We start from the raw sequence: 23489 nt of genomic DNA, 5'->3' as shown, positions 1-23489 counted from the left end.
TCCTATCCCGTATATCAAATATACATATGTAACCCACATAATTTAAAAATAGTGTTATTATAAATTTGACATACTATATATATATATTTTTTTAAAATTGCTGCGGTTTACTGATTGCAAAAAGTTCGCTTTATTATGAGTAATCGTTTGACGCAGTTTATCTTAGTGACTTTGTTACAATACAAAAAAATATTATTTAGTTCTTTTTGAGCAATTGAAGCACACGATCATGGATCTCCAGCTTGAATTATCCAGGGCCTTCCAAAATCGAGATCTGAACACTTTCGAAGGAGCTCTAAAACTACATGCTAATCCCAATCAGCCCGATGACTATAACATTACAATCTTTGAGAAGGCTTTGGCGACCGCAGGCTGTGGAGAATATATTAAGCTTTGTCTTCAATACGGTTGCAGTGGAAATTACGTAAGAGTACAATATCAAAAAATGTATGTGTAATAGATGTGCGTCAGTGTAATAGATGTTTATGCAATTGCAGATTAATACAAAAAATAAAGCTGCTTTAAATTTTGCCAGCGATTCGCGAGATAGTGGAAATCTTAAAGTGATACTTGACCAAACAACAGTTCATTTAAACAACAAATACAATGGCCTGACGCCAATAAATTCCTTGGCTAAAAACTTGACAGCTGAAAATGCCAGCGAGGTAACAAAGTGCATAAGGTTACTCTTGGAGAAGGGCGCGTGTCCAAACATTGCGGATAATGTGGAAATGAGACCCTTGAACTATGTGATCTTCAAGAAAATCGAGCCCAGCATAAAGCAAGAACTTGTCGACTTATTCCTTCATCGAATTGACATCTATTTAGATGAAGAGCTGCGTGCTGGTTTGTTGCATTGGAATCCAAAACTCAATCTGCCCGAGGCATCGATTCCTTCGAGCGAAGTTAATAAGGAACAGTTACTGAGAGCTTTACGCACTGGGAATGAGGGGCAATTTTGCCAATGGCTCGGCAATTATGAGGGAGATTGTATCCATTTGTACGAGGAGTGCATAACGAATGGCCATCATATAGCCCTCGATTCTCTGCTGCAACATTATCCTACAAAGGATAGGCAAAAATTCGTGGAATTTGCGATTGCGTATGGCAATTGGTGTGCTCTGGACAAGCTGCTGCAGAACTGGCAAATTCCCAAGAATATGGATGTGCTTAGCTCCCTTGTCTGCAGATTAGACGAAAGACCGCTAAAGAGTTTCAGTGACTTTGTCAAATGCTTTGACATCCTGCTGCGCAGTGGCCAAGTGAATTTGAATATGCAGGATGAGAGTGGCAGAACCCCACTGCACTATGCCACAATATACAATCATGAGTACGCTGTGCAGCAGCTGCTACTCCATGGGGCTAGCCTCAACATTGACAGCGTGTTCGCAGAGTTGGCTATCGATACCATTGAGCCCGAGCTGCTGGAGGAACACTTTGACAACTGCATCACATCGAATGGCAAAAGTCGGGCTGCTGAGGACTTTGCGGTGACGCTTAACCTCAAGACGCTTAAGATTCCCCATGATATGAAGTCTTCGCGGAAATCGCATTCCAGTGAAATGAGAGCTATTCGCGCTATTGGCAATTCGAAGACGCATTGTCATCTTCTCAACCATCCGTTGATTACATCACTCATAGTGTGTTTTAAATGGCAAAACATTTCAAAACAACATTACATTTACTTTACGATGTCAGTGGTCTTGCATCTATTGATGGCACTCAACATACTTTTTATATATACCCATGAAGTCGCTGGAATACTTAAGGTTACCTTTATGGCATTATCCTGGTGGAGTATTGCATATTTGATAACTGTCGAGATGGCTATGTTTGTACTACTCGGATTTAAGCTGTATTTCAAGAGATGGAGATGGATTAATGCAATTCTCGTTGTGCTCGCAGTGTGCACCAATATTTGTGCTGCTCCCGATTCGAGTCTTGGCAAAGGACGCATCTTTGCAGCATTTACAATTGTTTTGATTGCCATTAGGTTGATCGCTCTTGTTGGATCGTTGCCCACATTCTCTTTCTCTCTGTATGTTCTCATGCTTTGGGAAGTGTGTTATACATTCATAAAAAGCTGGTTACTATATTCAGTTTTGATGATTGCCTTCGGATTATCCTTTTATCTGCTCGACGTTCTAAAGTCACCAAATACGAGCATCGTTGGTGCTGTCATAAAGACGATCGTCATGTCAACCGGAGAATTTGAAGAAAGCAGTATTAAGTTTGAAGAATTTTTCTTCGCTCGTCTATTCTTTATCGCATTCGTATTGTTCATTGCAATTGTGTTGATGAATCTGCTGTCAGCTTTGGCATTCAGTGATATTCAGGTAATATTATTCTGTATTTTGAATACTAAGCTCACTATGACTGACATAAATATTTCCATTTCAGGCTATCCAAGCTGCTGCTGAAGTTTATAGTCTTAACTCCCTTGTTGATTTGCTGATGTCCTATGACATGTGCCTCGATAAATATAAATTTTTAAAGAAGTTTTTAAAATCTACTGAAATTCCAGAGCTGGCATTTGCATATCCAAACAAAGAACAATTTGAAATAACGCCCACAAATAATGTCGAAATGGAACCCCCTATTAACGCCAAAGCTACAACTGAAATTACGATAAATATTCCTCCAGCACGTGTTATTATAAACTTGAGCAAATTGACGGTCAAACGAATCCATCAATTAATGGAGAAGCGATCAAAAAGAAAGAGCAACTGTTTATAAATTAATGAAACCTGTGGAAATGTAGCATCATGCAAAAACAGAATATATATATGTTACATATGTTATCGGAACATATCATCACTAAAATATTAAATCACTATATATTATATTATATATCGAATATCGATTGATGTTTGGCCTTACATGGCCTCACTATTTCTTAATCTCTCTCTATTTTGTCGTTGACCATCTTACAATAAAGTCGTGTCCGCTAGTTGCTCAAAGATAAATAAATGTGTTTTATTTGACAACTGAATAAAAGTATATGGAAATATTAAGTGATACAACTGAAGGGTTCAAGAAAGAGAAGTCGCCGTACTCGTCTAAATATTATCTGTGAGGATTGGATTGGATTGACTGGATTGACTGGATTGACTGGATTTTCAACAGGTTATGCGCCCAGGCATCCATCAAAGATAAGTACACGTGAATTATAATTCTAAAGATGGAGAAATCGAATCGCTGTTCGACGGCGAAAAATATGTCATCTGGAAGTTTCGTATTAGAGCGCTTTGGAGTGAAAATGACTCAATTAAAGTAATTGACAACAATCGAGGTGAAGAAAATACGGATGAGTGGAAGAAGTTAGAAAAATTGGCCAAAAATACAATAATTGAATATCTTAGTGATTATTTTTTAAGTTTTGCCACAGACGAATGTAGTGCTAAAGAAATTTTGAATAATCTAGATTCAATTTATGAACGCAAAAGCTTAGTTATCAGTTCGAAAACAATTACTTTCATTAAAATTAAAAACTGATATGGATTTGATAAATCATTTTTATATATTTGACGATTTAATAACCGAACTATCTGCATCTGGTGCAAAATTAGATGATTTGGACAAAATCAGCCATCTTTTGTTTTCTCTGCCTGTCTCGTATGATAGTGTAATTACTGCCATCGAAACACTTGCAGAGAACAATTTGACTTTAGCTTACGTAAAAAACAGATTACTTGATCATGAAATTAAATTAAAGCAGAAATCTAAAGATACAAGTTTAAAAGTTTTGCAAGCTGTGAATAAAGTAAATAATCTTCAAAATAATAATAAACAATTTCAACATAATAATAAACAATCTCAATACAAAAATAATAAGTTTCATGATAAAGCACAGTTCAAATCAAAGCTCAAATTTAATAATAATAAACCAAAATGTTTTTACTGTGGCAAGATAGGGCACTTAAAGAAGGATTGCTATAAGTATAAGAGAGAGAAAGAAAATGAGAAAAAGAAAAACCGGCACAATTGGCTCAAGGTGCAAAATGAAACAGAAAGATCTGGTTTTGCATTTATGCTCAAACGTCACAATAATATTGGTGATAAGAATATTTCTTTCCTATTGGATTCAGGTGCATCTGATCACTTGATCAACAATGAAAATCGTCTCTCAAACATTCGCCATCTTGAATCACCTATCAAAATTGCTGTTGCAAAGTCAGACGAATTTCTAATTGCAACTAAAAAGGGATCAATGGAATTGTTAACCGATACTTTGACCAACATCACCGTAAACGATGTATTATTTTGTCTAGATGTATCACAAAACCTTATCTCTGTTAAAATGATGCAAGATGCCGGTTTTACAATTGTATTTCATCCAGGAGGTGTGCTTGTGAGTAAAAATAAAATAAATATTATGAACGTCCATTTTAGTGCTACTATTTCTTCTGTAAGGTTTACAATACCTAAAAAGGCATTTGTATTAAATAAAATAAATTATAACATATGGCATGAGAGGTTACGGCATATAAGTCTGGGAAAATTTCTACTAATATACTAACTAATGTTAATCCATTAATGATTAATGTGAAGCCTGCAAGCAAACTAGGCTTCCTTTTAAAAAGTTTAAAAATAAAGATCACATAGATAGGCCATTATTTGTAATACATTCCGATGTCTGTGGTCCGATAACTCCTCCCATAATAAATAAAAAGAATTACTATGTTATGTTTTTTTTATAGATCAATATACACATTACTGTATAACATTTTTGTTAACTTACAAGTCAGATGTTTTTGCTGCCTTTAGGGATTTTAATCTAATGAGCGAAGCCCATTTTAATCTGAAAGTAGTTAATTTGTACATAGATAATGGGAGGGAATATTTATCGAATGAAGTGCGAGAATTTTGTGTTGAAAAAGGCATCAGCTACCATTTAACAGTTCCACACACACCTCAGCAGAATGGTGTATCCGAAAGGATGATAAGATCTATAACTGAAAAAGCTCGTACTTTAGTTATAGGAGCCGACCTACAGAAAAGTTTCTGGGGTGAAGCTGTGTTAACAGCAACGTATTTAATAAACAGAAGTCCAAGTAATGAACTTAAAAATTTCTTGAAAACACCATATGAAATGTGGCATAACAAAAAGCCAAGCTTAAAATATTTAAAAGTTTTTGGTTCCACAGTATATGTTTATAATAAACTACCTAAAAGGAAGTTTGATGAAAAATCTTGGAAAGGTATACTTGTGGGGTATGAACCAAATGGATATAGAGTATGGTGTGTTGAAAAAGAAATATTTGTAACAGCAAGAGATGTTGTTGTTGATGAAACAAATATGGTAAAGTCTAGAGCTGTGGTTGACGAGGATATGCATCTTAATAATGAAGATGGAGAAAGTATTCTGTCGAATACTGATAATGAAAATGTCCTCAATAATAATGAGAATTCTAACCAAGCTGATGAACAGCCTAGCGACATGGTAGATTTTGAGAATGCCGATCCAGAAATTTCTGGTGAAAAGTCTTATGAAAAAGGAGACTTGGAATCGCAGATAAATATTAGAAAAAGTGATCGAATAATGAATAAACCAAAGTAAAGTATCTTATAGAGATTTAATAACTAATTGTGTGATAAATACACAGTCTTTAATCTATTCTGTACCAAATAAATTTGTCGAGGTTAAATACAATAAAGATAGATCACATTGAGAGAAATCTATTAAAGAACAACTGGACTCACATATGTTAAATAAAACTTGGTCAATTGTACAAAAGCCTAAAAATAAAAATATAGTGGATTGTAGATGGGTTTTTACAATCAAACAAAATGAATTCGGTGAACCAATAAAATATAAAGCCAGACTTGTTGCTCGCGGTTTTACGCAAGAATACTTAATTGATTATAATGAAACATTTGCACCTGTAGCGAGAATATCCAGTTTTAGATTGATTATATCCATAGCAAATCAATATGCCCTTTTAGTACATCATATGGATGTAAAGACAGCATTTTTGAATGGAATATTAAAAGAAGAAATATATATGCAAATACCTGAAGGTCTGAAGGGTATAGAAAATGAGGTTTGTAGACTACATAAAGCAGTTTATGGCCTCAAGCAAGCTGCTAGGTGTTGGTTTGAAATATTCGAGAAAGCATTAACAGAAGTAGGCTTTGTTAATTTACCAGTAGATCGTTGTATATATATTCTTGATAAAGGAGATATATTCTCTAATATATATGTATATTCTTTTATATGTAGATGACTTAGTGATATCTACCAAAAATAAACAAGTAATGATGGATTTTAAATTATACCTAATGAACAAATTCAGAATGACTGATTCAAATGAAATTAAATTTTTTTAGGTATTAAAGTTGATAGAAGTGATGGTCAAATTAGTCTTAGCACGTCCAACTCAAGTGGGAGAATCGCCACCAGGCGAACAACTGCCTTTTCAATCAATTTGGCTACTTCAAAAATTAATAATTAAAAATTGGAAAGCACATCCAACAAAATGAGCACTGCAAAACAAACCAATAAAAAAAGTGTCACCAGTTCTGAAGCCACGCGCTCAGAAATAACGGACAAAGCAACAAAGCAGAATAAAATGGAAAAAGTAAAAACACCAACAATCACCATGGATAACGGAACTAGCAAGGAAAATTTAAATGGATACTTTTACAACGACAACCACAAAGGCCCTTACGCGGTATATCTGGAAAAAACTTTAAATGGAAATGGCGGAGCCATAAACTCCATCAAGCTGGACGGACGGTGCAAAGTCTCTTGCAACTCGGCGCAGGCCGCTAATAACTTGGCTTACTGTGGCGATTTACTCGCAGGCTGCTACGAGCCAAAGATACCTCGCCACCTAGTAAACATGGCTGGCATTATTTTCAATATTCCTTTAAACCTTTCAGATTCCGATATTTTGGAAAACATTAAATCTGACATCACAATAGACCAAGTCGAACGCATATTGAAAAAATATAGAATTGACGGACAGCATACCCCCCCTTTGGACGAGTAAAACTGTGGTTTAATAGAGCAGCGATTCCTAAAGAGATAAAGCTTATGTACTCTAGACTGTCTGTTCAGCCGTTCATTTATTTTTGCCAATGTTTCTGCTGCTTCCGGTTTGGTCATCTGGCTAAACATTGCAAGAGCAAGGCCAGATGTTTTAGGTGCGGCCTTGCACATGACAAGCAGGTTCCTTGCGGCCCAATCTCTCTCACTGCAAGGAGCAGCATCTGGCGACTGACGCAAATTGTCCAGCGAGGATAAAAAAATATTCGATTCAAAAAATAATGGCTTCCGAAAATATCTCTAGAAAGGATGCAAAAACTAAATTCCCCTCCATTTTTCAGAAAGCTTCATACCCTCCGCTCGATGCTTTGAACTTCCCACAGCTACCCAAGCAAACAGGCAACCCCAGATCGGCCAGATCCTCTAATTCTTCACTTCAGAGCACGTCAGTCCAATCCTTTTCAAATCCTAGACCAGTGAGAGCAGCCAGCCCGAACCACTTCTTTGCTGAGGAGAAACTCAGTCAGTTAGGCACCAAAATTTCTGCCTTTGTAACTGAGTGCAGAGAAGACACCACAACCAGTCTTTTTTGAGCTTTTCTCATGGAGCTTAGAGATTTTATAAATTCAGCCAACGCTGAGATAGATGCATATAAAATAGCTAGCCAACTCTCCCTTGGAAACGTCTTATCATCATGAAGATCCTCCAATTTAACATCCAAAGCCTGACCTACAACAACAACAAACAACTTCTATATATGTATCTCGACAACAACAACATAGGCATAGCTATTATTTCAGAAATCTGGGTTATGGACAACAGCGATTGTAGCATACCTGATTACAAATATTATTGCATGCCTAGGGAAGACGGATATGGAGGGATGGTAATATACATTAGAATATACCTTTAAGATACTAAATCCCATTACCAAAATCGAATGCGTTGGTATTCAAACGCTAAATTTGAAACATAATCTAAATATCTTTAGTATTTATTCCTTCCCCTCCACCTTAGCTTCGGACGTTGGACTTGGTTTGCAGAGTATCTTTCAATTTGCAGCAGGTCTTAATAACCCGTCTCTAGTCGCGGAAGATATAAACGCCAAGCTAACATCCTGGGGTAGCCCAAGCTCTAACTCCAAAGGCCAACTTGCGGAAGATGCTGCCATGGACGCGGGCTTTATTTGCCTTAATGATGGTTCCCCCACATTTTCCCGTAGCTTAAACCAATCCTCCGTCTTAGATCTAGCGTTTACCAACTCAAGAGCTAGCAATATTAGATGGTCAGCGCACGATGAGCGCATTACAAACAGTTCTCATTTCCCAATATTCATCTGCTATATCTGCTATGATAATCTTCCCTCAGCAACATCACATAGAAAAATTTTACATAACAAAATCGCAGACGCCTTCGCTGAGTGTGAATTCACTAGCCTAGAGGACCTAAGCGAGAGTGTTAAAAAACTCACAAAGCAGCACACTATTATAATTAGTTCGGAATATAGATATAAGCCAAAGAAATGGTGGGACTCAGAAGTAGACAGGTTGTTTAGATTGAGAAATGCTTGCAGGAAAAAGTTTTACAGCACAAAAAAGAGAGAAGACGCACTGAAAGCTTTTGAAGCCGATAGAAACTTTCAAAATCTAGTTAAAAATCGCAGAAAGTCCAGCTTCCAAGAATTTGTGAACGAATTTTCCTCAAATATTTGGAGCAAAATTAAAAATATAAAAAACTACAAAAAAGTTAAAAGAATTGGTAACAAATGGACGGAAGAAGAGGATCAAAACTTTCTTCAAAGTGTAGTAGACACCACAAGACCTATGTGCCCCCAAATCGTTGGCAACGGCGTAAAAGACACCGACCCTCGGAATCTACCCTTCGACTTATTGGACTTCAATGAATTTGTAAATGCTAGAAATCCCAACTCTGCCAGAGGTCTTGATGGCATTTCATACAAAATGATCCAAAAGCTGGATCACAGAAGGAAATGCTGTTTCCTGGAGATGCTAAACAAGAAATGGTCCATGGGCGTCATTCTTGAAAGCTGGAGAAGGATTGGAGTAGTCCTCATCCCTAAGAAAGGTATGTACTCCTCAATAGTAAGCAACTACAGACCGATTTGCCTATTGAGTGTCCCATTTAAAATACTAGAGGGGCTAGCGAAACAAAGAATGGAGGAGCATATTCGCGCGAATTTAATAATCCCAGAGAGATCATACGCTTTTCGCCGCCAGAGATCTATAGCCTTGTGCATCAATGATCTAATAAATAAAGTTCAATCACTGAAGTCCAAGCAATATCAAGTTTTAGCAGCATGTCTAGACCTCAAAAAAGCTTTTGACTGCGTAAACATAGACATCCTCCAGTGTAAGCTAAACGAACTAGGTTTTGATAGGCATTTGGTCGAGTGGATTGCTAGCTTTTTACGCAGGAGGACTCTAGTCAAGGGAAATTGTGAAGTTACAATTGGTAAAGGTGTGCGTCAGGGTAGCTGCCCTAGTCCAACTCTGTTTAATTTGTACACGGCAGGACTCCACGATCTAAATGGCCCAAAATGCACTCTTTTTCAATACGCAGACGATTTCTTTTTAATTTGCTTTCACAAAGAATTCAATACAGCATCCGATCTACTTCAACAAAAGATAAATGAATTTCAAATTGTTTGCAATAGCCTAGACCCTCAATTCAACGCAGCCAAATCCAACGTCATTCACTTTAGCACTCACAGAAGACCCCTACCCATTTTCCATCAAAACAGGCCTATAAAAGAAGTCAGCCAAATTAAATACCTTGGCAGAGTCGTGTCAGCGTCTAGCTCCTCGTCAGCGCACATTGACCAAACGATCTCTGAGACAACAAAAGCGTGTACTTTCCTTCGGCTCCTAAGCGGCTGTCGTTTCGGCATACATCCGTCACAAAGCCTAACTCTTTACAAGGCATACATGAGAAGCAAATTGGAATATTGGAGGGAATCGAATCCTCTGTTCTACATTGCACAAAACTGACCGGCTTTACTCATTTTTTTTAAAAGTTCCGCAAAGAACAAAAAATCAATTTTCAATTCTAGTATTCTCCTTCTATTTAATGAAAAAATGGCCCACTTAAAAAACAATAATTTTGAGCTATTTTTTACTGACGGGTCTGTTACAAAACACATTCGAGTGCAGCCTTTTTGCACGAGAGGTCAAACCACATAGCCAGTTATTACACATACAAAGTACTGTCTTCACTCTCTGCTGAACTCCTTGCAATTGACAAAGCACTTGACTTTGCCTTATCCAACAATCTTCCTCGTGTCGGTATTCTTACGGACAGCAAAAATAGCATTATCAATCTATGCAAAACAATCCACGGCAATCATATTGCAGTCAACATCATTGAAAAAATAAACCGGCATCACCATCTAAAGTCCATAGAAATTCATTACATTCCGGGTCACTCCAACATCCCACAAAACATAATAGCCGATAATGCAGCCAAAAACGCACCCACAGAAGGCAGCTTCACATTGCTAAACTGGTCAGTCAAAGACGCAATTAACGAGATATACAAACGCATTAAACTGGAATGGGAAGAGGAGTACAACTCCTTCGTAGTTCGGAAACCTCGAGGTTTCTGTGACATCTTTCCATCTTTAATCAAGAAACCCTGGTTTTCCAACAATAAATTCAATATGAAACCAAAAGACATAAAAACGATAAATCTCTTTTTAAGTGGTAACGGCTTCGATAAGGTCACACTTTTCAAAATGCATGTCGCGTTGGACGACTTGTGCGACACTTGCGGAATTATCGATAACGCTTCACATGCAATACTCAGCTGTTCAAAATACGATACTGTACGTCAAAGCATTTCCTTAAATCCGCTTTGCATACAAATCTGTGCTGTAAATATGTACATTAAGAAATACAAAATATATATAAAAAAAAATGCATACAGCAGCAAATGTGGCAACTGTATATTAAATTAATATGTAATTTGAAATCTTTTAAGTCAATGAAAAATGCAATATGAACTTTAGGGGTTACGATTTTGCCGAATTTCTTCTTAAGCCCGTCGATTACTCACAGCTTCGTTAAAATTATATTTGAATTGATTGATAAATTATTCATATACACGATTTTTATTTCAGAAGGTATTTACTGTTCTCAAAATATTTATCAATGTCACACGATATTCAAATTGGTGTAGTTTTTGTGGATTTCTAAACAAATTTGTACTGAATTTTTAATGCGACTAATTTTGAGAGAAGAATGTGTCTAAAAAATATATTTTTGTTTTGCTTTAAATTTATTTTTAAGTTGCAGGGGTCGTTTAAGTTATAAGTAAATTATTAATTTTTCTCTTTTGGCTTAACGATTGTTCAGAAGGTATTAAAAATATATCACATAACAAAATTAAATCTAATCTAATCTAACTTGAAAGGTTGATCAATACTGTTTCCGTGGACATTTCTCTATAAAGCTATAAACACTTGAACGTCATTCAAGTATGTTAGGTGTGCAGATAGCCTGATGACTATAATAAACACATACGCTGAAAAAACCTTTTTAAGATTTTAATTTTAATATGATTTAAGAATTAAAGAAAAAAAAAATTATGTAAATCGAAAAACTGGTTTAGGAATTATAGATAAATTTCTACCACTGAGATGATGAACCTATTCAGTTGAGCGGCAGTGTATGCACTGAAACCCTTATAAACAATTTTCGAATTAAAAATGCATATTTTAGCAATATTTTTTATCTATTTGTATTCCAATATCAAGTTTTACTTTCCTACGTATATCAAATATGAATAACCCACATAGTTTAAAATTAGTGTTATTAAAAATTTGACACACTACATATATTTTTTCTTAAAATTACTGCAGTTTACTGATTGTAAAAAGTTCATTTTATTATGAGTAATGGGTTGCCGCAGCTCTGATAAGGTCGCGGAGTATCTTAGTGCCATTGTTACAATACAAAAAAATATTATTTAGTTCTTTTTGAGCAATTGAAGCACACGATCATGGATCTCCAGCTTGAATTATCCAGGGCCTTCCAAAATCGAGATCTGAACACTTTCGAAGGAGCTCTAAAACTACATGCTAATCCCAATCAGCCCGATGACTATAACATTACAATCTTTGAGAAGGCTTTGGCGACCGCAGGCTGTGGAGAATATATTAAGCTTTGTCTTCAATACGGTTGCAGTGGAAATTACGTAAGAGTACAATATCAAAAAATGTATGTGTAATAGATGTGCGTCAGTGTAATAGATGTTTATGCAATTGCAGATTAATACAAAAAATAAAGCTGCTTTAAATTTTGCCAGCGATTCGCGAGATAGTGAAAATCTTAAAGTGATACTTGACCAAACAACAGTTCATTTAAACAACAAATACAATGGCCTGACGCCAATAAATTCCTTGGCTAAAAACTTGACAGCTGAAAATGCCAGCGAGGTAACAAAGTGCATAAGGTTACTCTTGGAGAAGGGCGCGTGTCCAAACATTGCGGATAATGTGGAAATGAGACCCTTGAACTATGTGATCTTCAAGAAAATCGAGCCCAGCATAAAGCAAGAACTTGTCGACTTATTCCTTCAACGAATTGACATCTATTTAGATGAAGAGCTGCGTGCTGGTTTGTTGCATTGGAATCCACAACTCAATCTACCCAATGCATCGATTCCTTCGAGCGAAGTTAATAAGGAACAGTTACTGAGAGCTTTACGCACTGGGAATGAGGGGCAATTTTGCCAATGGCTCGGCAATTATGAGGGAGATTGTATCCATTTGTACGAGGAGTGCATAACGAATGGCCATCATATAGCCCTCGATTCTCTGCTGCAACATTATCCTACAAAGGATAGGCAAAAATTCGTGGAATTTGCAATTGCGTATGGCAATTGGTGTGCTCTGGACAAGCTGCTGCAGAACTGGCAAATTCCCAAGAATATGGATGTGCTTAGCTCCCTTGTCTGCAGATTGGACGAGAGACCGCAAAAGAGTTTCAGTGACTTTGTCAAATGCTTTGACATCCTGCTGCGCAGTGGCCAAGTGAATTTGAATATGCAGGATGAGAGTGGCAGAACCCCACTGCACTATGCCACAATATACAATCATGAGTACGCTGTGCAGCAGCTGCTACTCCATGGGGCTAGCCTCAACATTGACAGTGTGTTCGCAGAGTTGGGTATCGATACCATTGAGCCCGAGCTGCTGGAGGAACACTTTGACAACTACATCACATCGAATGGCAAAAGTCGGGCTGCTGGGGACTTTGAGGTGACGCTTAACTTCGGGATATTTAAGATTCCCCATGATATGAAGTTTTCGCGGAAATCGCATTCCAGTGAAATGAGAGCTATTCGCGCTATTGGCAATTCGAAGGCGCATCGTCATCTTCTTAATCATCCGCTGATTACGTCACTCATAGTGTGTTTTAAATGGCAAAACATTTCAAAACAACATTACATTTACTTTACGATGTCAGTGGCCTTGCATCTATTGATGGCATTCAACATACTTTTCATATATACCCCTGAAGTCCCTGGAATACTTAAGTTTACTTTTATGGCATTATCCTGGTGGAGTATTGCATATTTGATAACTGTCGAGATGGCTATGTTTGTACTACTCGGATTTAAGCTGTATTTCACGAGATGGAGATGGATTAATGCAATTCTCGTTGTGCTCGCAGTGTGCACCAATATTTGTGCTGCTCCCGATTCGAGTCTTGGCAAAGGACGCATCTTTGCAGCATTTACAATTGTTTTGATTGCCATTAGGTTGATCGCTCTTGTTGGATCGTTGCCCACAATCTCTTTCTCTCTGTATGTTCTCATGCTTTGGGAAGTGTGTTATACATTCATGAAAAGCTGGTTACTATATTCAGTTTTGCTGATTGCCTTCGGATTATCGTTTTATCTGCTTGACGTTCTAGAGTCACCAAATACGAGCATCGTTGGTGCTGTCATAAAGACGATCGTCATGTCAACCGGAGAATTTGAAGAAAGCAGTATTAAGTTTGAAGAATTTTTCTTCGCTCGTCTATTCTTTATCGCATTCGTATTGTTCATTGCAATTGTGTTGATGAATCTGCTGTCTGCTTTGGCATTCAGTGATATTCAGGTAATATTATTCTGTATTTTGATTACTAAGCTCACTATGACTGACATAAATATTTCCATTTCAGGCTATCCAAGCTGCTGCTGAAGTTTATAGTCTTAACTCCCTTGTTGATTTGCTGATGTCCTATGACATGTGCCTCGATAAATATAAATTTTTAAAGAAGTTTTTAAAATCTACTGAAATTCCAGAGCTGGCATTTGCATATCCAAACGAAGAAAAATTTGAAATAACGCCCACAAATAATGTCGAAATGGAACCCCTTATAAGCGCCAACGCTACAACTGAAAATAGGATAAATATACCTCCAGCACGTGTTATTATAAACTTGAGCAAAGTGACGGTCAAACGAATCCATCAATTAATGGAGAAGCGATCAAAAAGAAAGAGCAACTGTTTGTAAATTAATGAAAACAAAATTGCAAATATTAATTTAATGTTGAGTTAATTTGTAAACAAAATAAAAATGGAAACTGCAATTAATTGTATTATATGTATGTATCATAAAAAATTTGTTTGACTTACTGCATAGCAATCAACGCACAATCCCAATGCATTGGATGTATTTTTTCGATTAAGAAGATCAAGTTTTCAAGCAGCATTAGCCAACTACATATGTATGTAAGTAAATGTACCTGGTCACAAATTGATTACAACAATTCGCGGTAAATTCTGACACAATTTTCATAACTATTTTTACAATGTATTCTATGTGTAAATTATAATAATCTTAATAACGTAGTTTGCTCTAGTATATAGTATGTATCTATTCCTCTGCTGAAAACCTTATTATTAGCATATTTATCGAGTATTTAATTGTTTTCATCTTCTTATAAAAATATCGTAACATATTTTAAGTTAACTTAATTAGCTGCCCAGCGTCTTTTAATATTTATTCGCGGTTTTCGATTAATGCATGCTGCTCACAAATTTATTTTGCGCGTCAACAAACCCGTGGTTGGTATCACTGGGCCACTTGATGGTACTGCCGTTAGTACGTCAACGTCCAAATAAAAAAATATAAACGTTTTTTTAACAAAATCCGACGCTGGTGACCGCACCATAAGCGATACAAATATCGCTAACGCCAAAACCAAAAAAAAATACTATACGAAGTCTTTGTTGGATTCACTAAATACTATGGAAATATATTCATAATCATTACGATAGAATTTAGATATCTTATCGATCCTTTCAGCCTCCATGCGATGAATGACGAATTCGATTGCAAGCGGCGACTGGAACGCGTGCACCATCCCTATAAAACGTTACGAAAATTAATTCACTATATTTGTAGAACTTGATCAAATTGTGGCTTTTATTATGGATTTTGTGACTGCTATTTCAACGGGAGCTACCATAGAAGTAAGCAATTAGTACATGGTATGGCAATCAAATAATTAATTTTGTTACATTTATAGTATGCAACACAAAAGTATGCGTGCCGTTTCATTGAGACCGTGGCACTTAATCCGCATAACTGGTTGAACCAAGTGTCGCATCATTTCGTTGGGCAATGCTTTGAAGTGGTTGGACTCAACTTTAATGTCACCGTGGAAGACTTTTCGCGAACATATGATCATCCATATCGGAATAATAATTTAACTTATTTATTTTCTGCAGTGCCATTTGCACTGAAGGGCGTCGAATCGTTTCTGGAGCAATTGCCCACGTTGTTAGCATATTTCGGTCGTGAGCTTATAAAGGATAAGCCAAGCCATGCAGGTCGACTCCAACGATTCTACGAGTTGACCCAACCTGTGCCATGTTACTTGAAAGTGATAAACGCTTGGACGTTTGTGGTGCGGAGCATTACCAGTAATTTACGACAGGAGGACAATACGATTGATAAGTTCCTGATTGAGCCGCTGGCCAGATTGTCATTCAGCATGCTGCGTGGGCTGGTGAAGCTGTTGCCTGGCTCCAATGACGCAATGCTTAAGGTTATATGTCTCAGACTCGCTACTCTGGGACGGTATGGCATATTGTATGTGTTTTCGCTTATATAATATTGATATAGTTGATGATAAGTACTTAAATTTCTTTTACGTAGCTTCGTGCAGACTTATGATTTTATATTGTCACCTATGCTAGACATATTTGAACAGCATTTTGAGATCTTTTGCGAAAAATCAGCTTTACTTTTCGTCTACTGTGCCTTCAGTTGCGAGGTAAGTAGACAGAAAAGCATTTCATAAATAAAAATTTTTCATATGCCGTTCACTTAGATGTCCGACAAGTCCAGTTTTGTACAGTTGTATAAATTTCTGGGAAAGATGTTAAATATGTTTGCCGAAGGACAGCAAAGTGATGCAAATGGCAATCTATACTTGCGGCTATTCACGAATGAACTGATCACCGACAGATTTCTTGCCATACAGTTTGCCACTCTTGAGCCCTACAATAGCAATGCTGTGCTCATGGCAACTCTACAATATTTGGAGACGCTGCAATGGTAAGAATGGCTTTCGTTGTTTATTTAATAACCTTCTAATCATTTTGTAATTGCAGTCACTTGGCTAGCACTGAGGCGTTTCCCATTCGCTTTGTAGAACAAATTTTGTTGGTGGTTCTTAACGGTTCGGCGACGAAAGCTGTCTGTTCCGTGGCTGCGCAGTTGTATATAACGCTGTCAAACCGACAATACAATAAGCAAGAGATTGTAGTGCACATCATAGAGACATTCTTGAAGACTCAGCACAACTCACGCAGATGTGCCTCCTACGATCAGGGCATAACCTTATTAAGGAATTACTTAAAGGTTTTGATGGAACACTTTGCTGCACTGCAGCGCTTTGGATACTACATAAACGTGATGTATTCGAACAATGTGCGTCATGAACTGGTTCTCTTTACTGCTCATAGCATATATGCAGTCTTTGAGTTCTACACCAGTCAATATAACAGCAATGCCTTAGCTCGCCAAGAGGTTCAGATGCTGCTCAGTCATTGGCCTCGTCTACTTAAACGAAATGCACAACGTTCGGTAGCTCGTGCCGTGCTCCTTGGCATTTATTGCATCGTCGACTTTAGGACTTTGGCTGAGGATAACATAGAGGTGAGAATGCGGATACAAAGTTTGTCCAGAAAAATAAACCAATTCGATTGCAGCTTTTAAAAAGTCTAGAAACGTTTTGCTTGGACATGTTTTTGACTGATGAGTCACTGAACGGAGCTGAGTTTGGATCGCTTTTCACTAACATTTGCAAATCAATAGAGGCGACTGGCAGTACAGAGCTGCTCGTAATGGCTGCCCAGACATTGCAGGATCAATGCGCGGCGATTTCAGTGCAATTGATTTGCATGGAAGGGGATGAAGGGCAATCAGAATCAGAGAATCTGTTGCAGTCTTATGCTCAGTGCGTACGACGTCTTTGTGCCCTGCTCAAAGAGAACAAGCTGCGGGGTCATCAGGTGTGTGATATGTACGATATTCTTGCGAGACAACTGCTTAATTCTGGCAAACGAAATGAATGCTTGGGTAAGCAATATTCAAATAATTTTTGGTGAATCTTGCTAATTCTATTTATTTGATGAATCAATGCAGATCTGTATGGCTACGAGTGTTTGGCCTTAATGCTAGCACTGCTTTATAGTGAACAAGACGAAGTTGAACACTTTGAATTGCATAAAGATAAGGTGCTTCAAATAGCCAAGCAGCTTCGTGATGTTTGCGTTAAAAATTTGCGCAAGGATTTCATGAATTTTTCGCAAAACAAGCCATGGATTTGTTGCATTCTCTTACTTCAGGTAGGACTTCATTATTGCTTGCCATTGGATGCAGCTATATATGATTTGCTGATTAACAAAATCTCTGATCAAACATTGGCTCAAGAGGCGCGTGGTAATATGTTATTCTGCGTCCAAATACAGGAGATACACTTTCTCTTTCGCCAACTTCATAGCATCTGTCCGATTCCATTACCCAGCAATCGCATTTGGAAATCCTTGCTACAGTTTCAAATGGTAAACACGATCAAATTTAATATGACTGCTATTAACATTTTAAACGCTTATAGATTGTAAAAATTCCAGACCTTATAAGTCCGGAGCTGGGTGAATTAATTCCAATTCTTATTAAGCGACACTTTGTCTCCTACGCTCGTTGCTTGCCCATCATTAATCTGCACATTTGCAACGAGTCCACAAGCAGGAAGCGCGTAAATCTTGCATTGGACGCCCACTTTCAACTGGTAGAGCAGCATGCGAGTGTCAAGGAGGCGTGGCTCCTTAGATTGTATGTCTTCAATGCCTCTCTTGAGATGTTGGTCAAGAACTTATCGGCACGACGTTCAGCGAACAAAGTAGTACGTCAACGTAATCAACTCGTGACGTTGCAGCATCTGATTTCCCTGGTGTCCACACTGCGTCTTGAGAATTCCCATTTCATGAATATGTAATATCCTCTAATATGATCTTAGTTCGCCTAAATAATTCACTTTATTTGTAGTGGTCGATTACTGTACAGCCTCAAGTCAATTGCAGTTGGAGATCAAAATAAAGAAGAATTGGACAAATTTCTGATTCAAATCAGTGCTCATAAGTATCGCTGCGAGGATGCTGAGGCAGATACTGCCTCCGAATTAAGGCCATTGCCGGTCGGGCCTTTAACCAAGTGGGAAGCTGAAGTGTTTAGTCCAACAGTCATCCATTCTTGAATATCTTCGATGTTGTACGTAATATTTTAAAGAATAGGTATATCAATTTATATCGACCAAACATTCTTGTTTCTATATATAAAGTGCTTATTATGATTATTATTCCCCAAGGATTATAATTTTTAACAATATCTAATGATCGGAAGCAGAAACTTAAAGTTGATAATTCTAAATAACAATTAAATTAGCAATTACATGCCATAATGAAAGAATATGGATTAATGTAGTTTTCCTATTCTAAATATTATTCAGATTAAAAAGAACATTTAATGAAGAAAGCAGCCATATATTATATTAATTTGCGTTAAATTTCCAAAATATTCAACACATTCACAGAAAAATACAACTTACCGCATATATTATAAAAATAAATTTATAAAATGTTAGTCCTTGATAAAGAGCTTTAGTTGTCAATCTTATTTGCATTTTTCTATCACTATGTCAACTCCCAATTGCCAACTAATTTTGGCAAGTTTGGCAGCGCCTCCCTAAGCAATTATATTTGTTTTGACGTTCCAAAATTGTCAAACCGGAAATTGCTAGATTCACAGTTGAAGTGATTTGAAAGCAGTAAAGAACAGGTAATTTATGAATTTTATGTCGCTTTTGAAAGCTTCTCATAAATTTAAAACATCGCGTTTGGCATAAAATGTCTAATAACTTTAGTATCGACTTCGATTCCCCAGTGACGCCACCTCAACTTTCATCACTTGGTTTGTGCCATTCTTCGAAGATGTCCAAAGCAAACGAATCGAAACGTTTGCTTCGATCCCAGAAAACCAAGAAGGATGACGACGAGCTGTTTGTCAAATTACCCAAGTTTAGTAAACGGGTTCGTGGCAAGAGCTCCTTACAGAAGCAAGAGGACGAAAGCGATGTCAATTCAAAGGCGATTCTGCCGGCTAATGAGAGGCTTTACAAGTTCCTGAAGCAGCCAGCCTGCCAACGCTGGATCTGGTGTGAGTTTCTCGAGTCTTTCATCGACAAGACGATCCTGGCTAGCGCCTATAGTCCAATAAACTATAAGCAGACTCGATTCGCCCAGTTGGAGACTGATGAACTGCCCAAACGGTGCTGGCAGTTCATACGTCGTTTAAATGGAAAACCTCGCCGCTTTAGTCCAGCATTTATAGCTAGCGAGAAAGCGGAATTAGAGCGTTACCGTGGCGTCATTCGTCAGTTGCAACAGTTCAGACTGGATGCGACACAAAGTGTTGAGTCGCTTCCCAAGCAAATACCGATGCCACTGCCTATGGACGCTAAGGTGGTCAGTTTGCTGAGCAAACCTCTCCCGATGCTCCGCAAGGGACGTGTGATTGGCTACGATCCAAAGGATTGCAGTTATCTGGTCAAGTTCGATATGGGGGGCAAGCATACTGTGCTCAGCAGGGCCGACTGTTATTTGTATACGCTGCATGAGTGCAAGAGTAAGTCGCTAGCTGACATCATCAATGAGACCCCCGCTGATAACGAGCTGGATGCTGTCGCAGAAGACACGACGGGTCAAAAACGATGCCATCCGTTGTTTGCTGCTTTGTTGCAGCTGCAAAAGCAATTGACATTGAAGCGCAAGATCATCAGCGACATTACTGCCATAAACGAGGAGTTTGTGGGTGGCGGCGTTCCAGTAGCGGCTACACGTCGCGATATCAAACTAACGCCACAACTTGAGAAGCTTCAACATCGCTATGCGAGCAATATTATAACTCTGCATCGTGTGAATGCCGAAATTCTGGATAATCTGCGTGTAGCGCACGAACAAATGGTGGTGTATGAGAAGGATTATCTGCAGAATAATGACATACCGTGCAACAAGATATTGGAAAAGTGCCGCTTCCTTGCCGAACGGGATCTAAAAGCTTCATCGAATCAAATGTATCTCAAGGGGCAAGCCACACGTGAATTGATTCTGCAACTGCAGACTTTGCTCTACTTGTGCACCGAACTGGGGCAAGGTAATGATATTGAAGTGAATGCAGTATTAGATGACTATATCAACAAACTAGTGACCGAATCGACGCCGGAGCATCTTGCTGATTTCCAACATGTAATCGGCATATTGCACAAGCTGCGCGATCAGATTACGACCATGTGGAATCTGGAATCGGAGCGCAGACAACAGCAGCTGCTTCAAGTGCAACAGTCGGACATTGCTAGTTTTGTGATAACTGAGGAAGGTGACATCGATATGAGCTTGTAGAGTAGTGCCTTGTAAAGTTATATTATAATAAACCGATAAATTGTATCGCCTTTTCAAATTCGAAAAGTGCCCAAAAGTGTGCCTGTATTGTTAATATAATGTGACCGACTTACTAACTGACTTATATATACATTATAAGCCGATTTTGACAATCGATAATCAGCTCAATTCGCGGCAGGTTGAACATCTACTCATTCAAGTGGGCGGGGGTAATACTGCTAAAAATATGAAAATAGTCTTTATTACCATCAGATAATCTATTTAAAATACTTCCAAAATGCTGTACAAGTCGTAAGTAAGAAGTAATAACAGAAATTTGACCAAGATTTTGTTATTAAAATGTGATTTCCTGATTCCAGTGAGATGAGAAAGAGAATGTCTGCTCTCGGCGTAGCTTCCATGGCCACCTCATTGACAATTGACTCGGATGTGTCGCCGATAAGTGCAGCTGATTTGGAACGGAGGTCTCTGGTTATTTGGCGTCGTCCCTGGACGACCTTAAAGTATAGCTCATTGGAAGCATGTCTGCTGTTACTTAAGCTGCTCGTTCGACTACTAGATCGACGTCTTTTGTTGGGAGTTGTGATCTTGATTGTTTTCTGCTGCTTGCCGGGTCCTCAGGAGAAATACGTGCGAATCTGCCGGCATAATCTGGGTTTTGCTCTTTACTGGTTGGGCTTGGGAGTTCTGTCATCGGTAGGATTCGGGTCGGGATTGCACACATTTCTGTTGTATCTTGGACCACATGTTGCGGCTGTTACATTGGCTGCATACGAGTGTCAGACTCTGAACTTTCCAATGCCGCCCTATCCTGATCAGAAGATTTGCCCAAAGGAAGGAGTCTATGAGCGACATGTACCGAATGTGTGGCAGATATTGACTAAGGTGCGCACAGAATCCCTATTGTGGGGAGTAGGTACAGCTCTGGGAGAGTTGCCACCTTATTTCATGGCCAGGGCTGCGAGGCTATCAGGGAAATGCATGGAGGATCGTCAGGAAATAGCAGAGCATCAACGACGTAGCTGGAAACTTGGTCTATTCGATAGATGCAAGCTGTTTGTGGAGCGCGTTGTGTTGCGCATCGGTTTTTTCGGCATTCTACTTTGCGCCAGTGTGCCAAATCCTTTGTTTGATCTTGCTGGTGTTGCGTGCGGTCATTTTCTAGTCCCATTCTGGAAGTTCTTTCTAGCCACGTTGATTGGCAAAGCGATCTTCAAGGCCAACATACAGCTGCTGATCGTTGTTATTGCCTTTAACGAGGATCTGGTGACCAGGCTCATCAATTCATTGGGCCGCTTACCTTGGTTCGGGCACAAACTACAGGCGCCCATTCAAAAAGTTTTGACCAGTACCAAATTGCGTATGCACCGTAAAATCAAGGACGACTCCAGTAGCGGTCTTGGAATTGTGGCACATGGCTTCCAGATACTCGCTTTGCTTATTGTAACTTACTTTATAGTGTCCTTATTAAATGCGCTGGCCCAGAAGCATTGTCAACGTATGCAGGATAAGGAAAGAGAGGAACGTACTCAGGAAATCGAACTGATGGAGCATCGATCAAATGACAGCGACACTCAACAAGTAATGGAAATCAGCGACTTACTCTGATCTCCAATACCACAAAAAAGGACTACAGTGATGTCTTTTTAGGGTGCTGCCAAGTTACTGTAATGTTAACAGTGGGGCAACAGTGACGACGAGTGACGATGAGTTGTGATACTTGTTACTTGTGGTACAAAATGAAACATTACATTGAAATTTGTTGTATTCTTTATTTCATTATCATTAGTTTTGTTTTGTTTTGTATTTGGGTTTCTGTTCTTGTTGATCTTGATCTTTATCGTATTGTTGTGGTTGTTGTTGTGTTTAGTATCCATTGTACATTTACATTCAACAGCAATTTAACACAAAGCTAAGCATCGACTTAACGCAACGGTTTAATTAAGACATAATTAAGTTTATATTATTTGGGGATCGAAATTGATTGATTTGTTATTATGCCATTTGATTTGTTTCGTTTTTAATATGATTCGTATAAAATGTTTTTTTTTTTTGTTTGTTTGGTTTTAAACTAAGCACACAGACAACACACACATTCAAATGATGCAAGAGTTGATGATTGTTGATGTCTAAGGATATCGAGCAAACACAACATACAAACATATCTTCTCATCTAAAAAAATGCCGTTCTTACATAAGTAAATATGTATATTCAATGTATTTACTGGGGGTTGGGGGAATTACACCCTCTATGCACACATTCACACATACTTCCTACGCCTACTTCTACAGCTAAATTTCGTCTAACATTTGCACTACGATGAGTATATGGCCTGGCCTCCATTTTGTAGTTGTATTCCTACACCTACTCGGATATACTATATAGTATAGTATGTACTATGTATATATCTTTCTCTATGCTTCGAAAGGGGTTTGTCCAGTACCTTGATTTTAGTCGAGCTTTTATCGCTTGGTTCGGCATTTCCTTAACATTCTTTAACAAAAATGAAACATTCTATG

At 38.1% G+C, this 23489-nt stretch overlaps 5 protein-coding genes across 6 annotated transcripts; all 5 read left to right on the top strand.

Moving 5' to 3' along the window:
• The first annotated feature begins 229 nt into the window (after window positions 1–229).
• On the top strand, window positions 230–2740 carry LOC133844074 (transient receptor potential cation channel protein painless-like). The gene is made up of 3 exons (XM_062277903.1): window positions 230–424; window positions 498–2336; window positions 2401–2740. The coding sequence occupies exons 1-3, from the start codon at window positions 230–232 to the stop codon at window positions 2734–2736; spliced, it is 2370 nt and encodes a 789-aa protein (XP_062133887.1). The 3' UTR covers window positions 2737–2740.
• Window positions 2741–11924: 9184 nt separating this feature from the next.
• Window positions 11925–14610, top strand: LOC133843850 (transient receptor potential cation channel protein painless-like). Its single transcript, XM_062277589.1, has 3 exons — window positions 11925–12202; window positions 12276–14114; window positions 14179–14610. Exons 1-3 carry the CDS (start codon window positions 12008–12010, stop codon window positions 14512–14514), a joined length of 2370 nt encoding a protein of 789 aa, XP_062133573.1. The 5' UTR covers window positions 11925–12007; the 3' UTR covers window positions 14515–14610.
• Window positions 14611–15355: 745 nt separating this feature from the next.
• LOC133842023 (uncharacterized) lies at window positions 15356–18769 on the top strand. Its single transcript, XM_062274913.1, has 9 exons — window positions 15356–15476; window positions 15533–16098; window positions 16165–16282; window positions 16340–16566; window positions 16623–17169; window positions 17223–17592; window positions 17659–18077; window positions 18131–18507; window positions 18562–18769. The coding sequence occupies exons 1-9, from the start codon at window positions 15435–15437 to the stop codon at window positions 18767–18769; spliced, it is 2874 nt and encodes a 957-aa protein (XP_062130897.1). The 5' UTR covers window positions 15356–15434.
• A 451-nt stretch (window positions 18770–19220) lies between these two features.
• Window positions 19221–21035, top strand: LOC133842028 (protein lin-9). Its single transcript, XM_062274922.1, has 2 exons — window positions 19221–19350; window positions 19456–21035. Exon 2 carries the CDS (start codon window positions 19503–19505, stop codon window positions 20967–20969), a length of 1467 nt encoding a protein of 488 aa, XP_062130906.1. The 5' UTR covers window positions 19221–19350; window positions 19456–19502; the 3' UTR covers window positions 20970–21035.
• Window positions 21036–21129: 94 nt separating this feature from the next.
• LOC133842030 (vacuole membrane protein 1) lies at window positions 21130–23461 on the top strand. Of its 2 annotated transcripts, none has more exons than XM_062274924.1 (2): window positions 21130–21260; window positions 21329–23461. In XM_062274924.1, exons 1-2 carry the CDS (start codon window positions 21247–21249, stop codon window positions 22575–22577), a joined length of 1263 nt encoding a protein of 420 aa, XP_062130908.1. In that variant the 5' UTR covers window positions 21130–21246; the 3' UTR covers window positions 22578–23461. The 2 variants fall into 2 exon arrangements, with proteins under 2 accessions (XP_062130908.1, XP_062130909.1); XM_062274925.1 differs by having other exon boundaries at window positions 21184–21264.
• Window positions 23462–23489: the final 28 nt, after the last annotated feature.

Source organism: Drosophila sulfurigaster, chromosome 3 (genome assembly GCF_023558435.1).
Source record: "Drosophila sulfurigaster albostrigata strain 15112-1811.04 chromosome 3, ASM2355843v2, whole genome shotgun sequence".
Classification (NCBI taxonomy): Eukaryota; Metazoa; Arthropoda; class Insecta; order Diptera; family Drosophilidae; genus Drosophila; species Drosophila sulfurigaster.
The sequence above is the reverse complement of the archived record's forward strand: the minus strand, read 5'-3'. Positions and strand labels throughout refer to the sequence as shown.

Coding starts and splice junctions, on each gene's coding strand:
- LOC133844074 (XM_062277903.1), top strand. CDS start 230: ATGGATCTCCAGCTTGAATTATCCAGGGCCTTCCAAAATCGAGATCTG. Junction 425..497: donor ACGGTTGCAGTGGAAATTAC/GTAAGAGTACAA, acceptor ATGCAATTGCAG/ATTAATACAAAAAATAAAGC. Junction 2,337..2,400: donor TGGCATTCAGTGATATTCAG/GTAATATTATTC, acceptor TTTCCATTTCAG/GCTATCCAAGCTGCTGCTGA.
- LOC133843850 (XM_062277589.1), top strand. CDS start 12,008: ATGGATCTCCAGCTTGAATTATCCAGGGCCTTCCAAAATCGAGATCTG. Junction 12,203..12,275: donor ACGGTTGCAGTGGAAATTAC/GTAAGAGTACAA, acceptor ATGCAATTGCAG/ATTAATACAAAAAATAAAGC. Junction 14,115..14,178: donor TGGCATTCAGTGATATTCAG/GTAATATTATTC, acceptor TTTCCATTTCAG/GCTATCCAAGCTGCTGCTGA.
- LOC133842023 (XM_062274913.1), top strand. CDS start 15,435: ATGGATTTTGTGACTGCTATTTCAACGGGAGCTACCATAGAA. Junction 15,477..15,532: donor CAACGGGAGCTACCATAGAA/GTAAGCAATTAG, acceptor TTACATTTATAG/TATGCAACACAAAAGTATGC. Junction 17,170..17,222: donor TGGCTGAGGATAACATAGAG/GTGAGAATGCGG, acceptor ATTCGATTGCAG/CTTTTAAAAAGTCTAGAAAC.
- LOC133842028 (XM_062274922.1), top strand. CDS start 19,503: ATGTCCAAAGCAAACGAATCGAAACGTTTGCTTCGATCCCAGAAAACC.